The sequence below is a fragment of the Bombus vancouverensis genome, chromosome 5 (genome assembly GCF_051014615.1).
Source record: "Bombus vancouverensis nearcticus chromosome 5, iyBomVanc1_principal, whole genome shotgun sequence".
NCBI classification, from domain to species: Eukaryota; Metazoa; Arthropoda; class Insecta; order Hymenoptera; family Apidae; genus Bombus; species Bombus vancouverensis.
The window spans coordinates 14,187,537-14,193,554 of NC_134915.1; the positions used below are offsets into that span (position 1 = coordinate 14,187,537).

The 6,018-nt window shown below is 33.9% G+C and overlaps 1 protein-coding gene across 1 annotated transcript; it reads left to right on the forward strand.

The window, feature by feature from the left end:
* Positions 1-32: 32 nt before the first annotated feature.
* Positions 33-4,395, forward strand: LOC117158966 (alcohol dehydrogenase 2). The gene is made up of 9 exons (XM_076618694.1): positions 33-426; positions 561-671; positions 795-909; positions 2,387-2,513; positions 2,633-2,739; positions 2,961-3,137; positions 3,252-3,397; positions 3,648-3,810; positions 4,285-4,395. The coding sequence occupies exons 1-9, from the start codon at positions 371-373 to the stop codon at positions 4,393-4,395; spliced, it is 1,113 nt and encodes a 370-aa protein (XP_076474809.1). The 5' UTR covers positions 33-370.
* Positions 4,396-6,018: the final 1,623 nt, after the last annotated feature.

The window sequence follows — 6,018 nt, forward strand, 5'->3', positions numbered from 1 at the left end:
TAAATCGATTTCCTAATAAATTTCGTTTCCTAATCAGCGACTTTTTTTCTTATCTTTTTTCTTTCTGTGCGTTTTCCTTAATTCGATGATTCATAGATAGTGAAAATGAAATATATCGTTAACGAGTTAATCGAGAGAAAAACAAACAACTACACGTGACTTTGACATATCGGAAACGTAGCTGTCCAACTTTCGACTTGAGTTTTTAAATTCTTGTCTCATTCAACTCGTATTAGATTTATCGCTTGCCCTTTTGATTCTGTTTTTTTTTTTTTTTTTTTACTAATTTCGCTGTTTTCTCTAATGTTTTATTTAACGATGGTGGCATTGTAGCAGGAATTACGGCGAAAGATTCAACATAATTTTCAACATGCAATCACGATGTATAACCTCGCTTTTCATCAACCTCTTGGATAAGAGTCCAAAGTAAACTACTTGAATATTGATATTTTCCCTCATAAATAATAACGACGTACCTTCGTTTCATCATCTTCGAAGTGTATACTTCGTTCTTCCTCAGTTCTCCACTGGATCATAAGCGTTTTCTTCTGTTACTTCAGAAGCTTGTGGAAGATCGAGCGGTGTCAATTTCACGCAACTCCAACAGCGTATCGAAAGAAGAACAAAAAGGGTAAAGGAGATGACGGACCAAAAATAATAAAACCGATCTGGTAATTTTCCATGAAATTACTATTTATTCTTTATTTAAAATAAACGATATCGTTTGTATAACACTGCTATCTTGTTCGGATGCTGATGTTTATATCTTCAACGAAATTTTAATGGAATTTTAGCGAGAAATTACCTAAACCAATTCTGGAGCCTTCGTGTAAGAACGCTATAGTGATCGGTGGGTCTGAAGGTTTTGGTTTTGCAGCGGCTGATCATCTCCTGTGTAAAGGAGCGCGCGTTAGTGTTTTCTGCTTCCAACGAGATCTCACGTATCAACGTAAAATGATTTCAACGATTTTTTAATACGTTGTCGGTTACTTAACACTAGAACTACCGATAATTAACACGAGGTTATTTCAACCAAAAAAAGAGTCAAAATGACTGGTCTTTAAAAAATACGTAATAATAGAATATTTTGGTATTTATTGATTTATTACTTCCTTACAGAAGCAATTCCATGATATGTAATACAATTTTTGGTATTATTAATCCATCTGGGACTATGATCCCTAAACGAGGGTTGACGAATTTATAAAATTGTAGAACCAGTCATTTTGACTGGTGTGGTATTTCTAGTGTTGGCATCTAGCGATTCAGCGATCAATCCGGAAGTTTCTTGATAACTGATATCAGCATATCGAATGATACGCAGTAAAAATTTAAAAAACGTGTGGCAAGTTGTACAAAACGAGGAAACTGATTAATTGGGGTTCGATAAACAGATTGCAAGATTCTTTTACACTTGGACAAGTACCAGTCACTTTGACTGGTATTGGTAGAAGTATTTTGAGTTTGAATACACAAAAAACAAAGTAAAATTCATTGTATTATTCTTTTAGTTATCGTCCGTAATCTTGAGTTGCATTAATCTTGATCACGGCGTAAATAAAATAACGTAATCGAAACCTAACTCTTATCTTTTGTTAATAACGTATACAACTTGACCATCATCGACGATTATCGAATGACTCACAGCAACCCAAAGAAATAATAACAAATTGTAATATTGGCGGTCGATAATCAGGCTCGTGCCATCGAGACGCGCGTCTCGTAAACAAACACATCGCCTACGAAGAAGTTGCGTTCTTCTCATTTCGCTGCATATGCAAATTAAATCGTTACACATACTGACACATCGCGGCACGAACACATAATACAATCATGGCCGTAGATCATCAGCTATAAATCATAAAGATACCCGTAACCAACACCAACGCATACCCTGTCACAGACGCATAATTATAGGCAGAATTCGATATGCGGTACCGATAGATTTTTGCGAATATTTTCGAAACTAGAACCGTCTGTCTCTTATGTTTCAGGAAAAGGTTTCATTCCAGAAAAATGTTAGAGGCTCGTTGAAATCATTTTACGTCGATATATCAGAAACTAGCCTCTATAAGTAAGATCTGTTTGCTGAGACAAGTTGTTGTCTCGGTTTAAAAATCAAAGTCTTGATGTAGTCTACATTTTTTAGATTAATTTACATTAATGGCACTAGTCTACATTAATTTAATCTACATTTAATATGAAATCTTGCATAAACATTCGCAATACAGTAATCATGTTTAGTATAGCGTAGTCGTCAACAAACACGTTCTCGAGTATAAGCAAGTAAATTATCTTGTAAACAAGTCTATTTCGTTGGCAGAAAAGATAATCAAAATTCAAAGCGAGGAGCAAAGCTAATCGTTCGGATTTTCGAACATCGCAGGTCGTCGTAGTAGCTGATGATGATCCTATTGAGGGAAAAATTGCAGTAAAAAAGTTATGCGATTCTTACGGAAAAAATCGCGCTCTGTTTGTTCATTATGACGTTAAAAGTGATTGTCACGTTCAAGGTAAATTAATATCGACGAAGACAATGAAATATAATAATAAAAAAGAAATAAAATATAGTATAACGAGTAATACGTATAATGTGAGTATAACGACAAACTTTATTTTATCATCGTTTTAGCTGGTTTGGCAAACGCTCTCTGCAAGCTTAAAGTGGTTCACATTCTTTTCAACAATCTCGATAAAGAACGACCACCATTAAAGTGTCCAACGTCGACTTCGAAACAGGTTCGTAATAATTAAGATAAAAGAAGTAAAATTAACTATAGTGGTTCACGAAGGTATTTAAATATTTGGAACATAACATTTGTAAGATTATATCGTAACATGTGTGTCATAAAAAAATTCACGTAAATATAAAATATTCATTCTAAGAAAGTAAGTACTTAATAAAGTACTTAATAAAATAAAATAATAAGGATAAACAGTTTAATCACAAAAATTTACAGAACGCTACAACTAAAACGATTCAAATAGGATTGGAGCTTTTAGGAAAGGATCAAGCTGGCTCTAACGGGATAATAATAAATTGCGCGAGTATTTTTGGTTTCATGGGATGGCCTGAAGATCCCTTTCCGGTTTATTGCAACAAAGAACCAGCTATAGAAGTGACGAGAGATTTCGCGGTATCTTACATTACCCATATAATCGTACAAATGAAACTATTCACTTTGTATCTATTATTTGTGCTTTTTGTATCTATTATTGTTGAATGATATGTGTTTTACTCTACATTAAAGAAAAATTATAAAGGAGAAGAAAAGGATGTTCGTGTTGTGGCCCTTTGTCCAACGACCAAATGTTTCTCCAATATTGGATTACCAGATTTCCCAGAACCTATTCCAAATAAAATAATGAACGAAATGCCAATTTGTATACCGCATTCGTAAGTTAAATTTCATCGTCGTATGGTTATTATTAACGTAATTCGCACAATTTTCATGTTATTGTAACGCTAATAAAATATAGATAAATTATATTATTTATTGTTATGTCGTAGCAATGAAATAAAAATTCAGTCTACAATTGAAAGATATATTATTCTATGTTATTTATTCTAATTTTTTCTTTTATTTATACTTATAAAAATATCAATAGACGTATAAAATAGTTTACGAACACACGTCTATGTGCAGCAAGTATCACATAGGAACTGCTTTGAGCTACATACTAGCGTGGGCAAAGAACGGAAGTGCATGGCTCGTAGAACCAGCAATCAGTGTCCATCAAATTCCTCGATTAATTCACTTCCCGGAGAAAGAAGGTGGACAAGTCGACCCTAAAGTCTATCAGGCACAAGTAAAATCAATCTCTTTTTAAACTTTTATTTCAATCTACGTTGCTTTTCTTTTTTTCTTCTTTTCTTCTCTTACGCATTTGATTGCTCGATAAGCTCGCTTTTAATGCGTTTGATGTTACAATTTGAAGAGTATCATAGGAGCGTTATTCATCTTATCGTTACCTGCAGTAAACATACGACAAGAAGTACGAATGAATATTGCTTAGAATTATATGATTTGGTGCAGGGAAAACGAATACATATATCATCAGATATCAGATATTTGACATTAAAGTATTAATATTTAATGCATGTACAAGAAATAATAGAAAGATATGCATCGATGATTAGACAGATTTTAGATGATAATCTTAAGAACTTATTAGACAACCTAATACTTATGTTTATTAAGAAACGAGTCTCTATTTACTAATATCACGTTACATATTAATAATTATATTTTGCGTAAGAATAAAAAAGTTTTGTGGCAATAGCAGCCTTGTCCAGTGAAGATAGAACCACCATGCGTCGAACCTAAGGTGTGTGTACCCAGCCAAAAACAAATGTGTGCAAAAAAGAAATGGAAAGATGATGAAAAAAAGTGATCTCTTCCAACAACGTAAGTAATTTTAACAATTGAAAATAATATATTTACATAGTTAAGTTGAAAATATTCCTTCGATTGTTTGACAAATTTGAGAAATCTGGAGATATTTAAACTCTCCCCTTCGCTTTTCTCTAATTTTTTATCTCACCGTATACTTATTTTTTCTCTAAGCTTATCGGATATTCAGATTTTCATTAAAAAAGAACAATAACCAAAAAATAATCTTTTCATTACGATCAGATGCGGGTTTCAAAATCATACAACGGAGGGAAGGATTTAAACGTTCAACTTAACAAATACGTAGCATAATTTACACGTGTGAAATTGCAAAAGAGTTGCCACTCCTCCGATTTCGATGATTTTGAAATACGTTATAGGAATCAACGCTATGAATTCCGATTGGGTCAAGATTGGCGCAAGGCTGCCGGATCGAAGAAACTAATTTAAATTCAAATCCAATACGTTGATGATATTCGTGTTTAATTAAGTTATAACAGAAATTTCTTACAGCTTCGCGTACGCAGTTGTGCACGGGGCTTTAAGCTCGCACAACCCTCGCTTACTATAGACGGAAGATAAGAGTTAGATTTCATTTGGATTTGACCAATCAATACCGACCTATGCGCTGCCACGGACGCACAACTACGAGGGTTGTCCAAAAAGTACTACCCGTTTACATCCAGAAGCCATGTAAAACGACGAAATGCACTTACAAAAGGTCACGCAGCTTCGTTCGCGTATTGGCGTGAGTCATACAAAATTTTCTGTTTAAATATTGAATATCGTCGTTGTATCAGCCGTTTAAAACGACGATGCGAACTAAAAATGCCGCCGGTGACGTTTTTATGCTTCTGCAACGCCGCAAAAGAATTCTTGTAAAAAGAATTCATCGTCGATTTACAGCAGTTAACGATGACAGAACTATAGATGTTTGAATTATTATGGATGGATGTATTATTGAATTCAATCCGGACAGAAAAATTGTACGCGATACGTGAGTTCAAAAAGGTCTCGTTGCAAATGATATTCATTGCAGTTTTTTGCAAAATTTCAAAAGTCAAACTTGACCGATAATGTTTCGCAAAATAAGAAACGGTTTGGACGATTGCGTAAGAGTATGGTTAATAATTTCCATTATATCATTTCGAGATAAAAATAATAATAAAAGTATGCTGAACTGTCTACGGAAACGTGTGACGAAGGCACAGAGAAACTCGTATTATTATCGTTACGATGAATGTTCAAGTAGAGCCGATGGTTGTATTGAAAAATAACTTGTCACGTATGCCAAAGTTACAAATCAAGAAATCTTCTTAAAACGTATTTGTACGCTTGATATTTCAAAACGGGTATTACTTTCTCCACGACCTTCGTACAAGGAGAGTACATTGTTACGAATATCTCGTAAACTAAGGTCGATCGTTGGTTATATGTATAGGAGAAAGCTTTACAAATGTTGAACAACAAAATCATCGACAGTTTTGCCATTTACACGATACGACTGACGTGTATAAACGATTCTTCGATGACATCGAGTATTAATAATCGCTTCAAAATAACAATAATAGTAACGAATATCATCGTACACCATGATCGTCGTCAATTGTTTTTGAAACCTTTA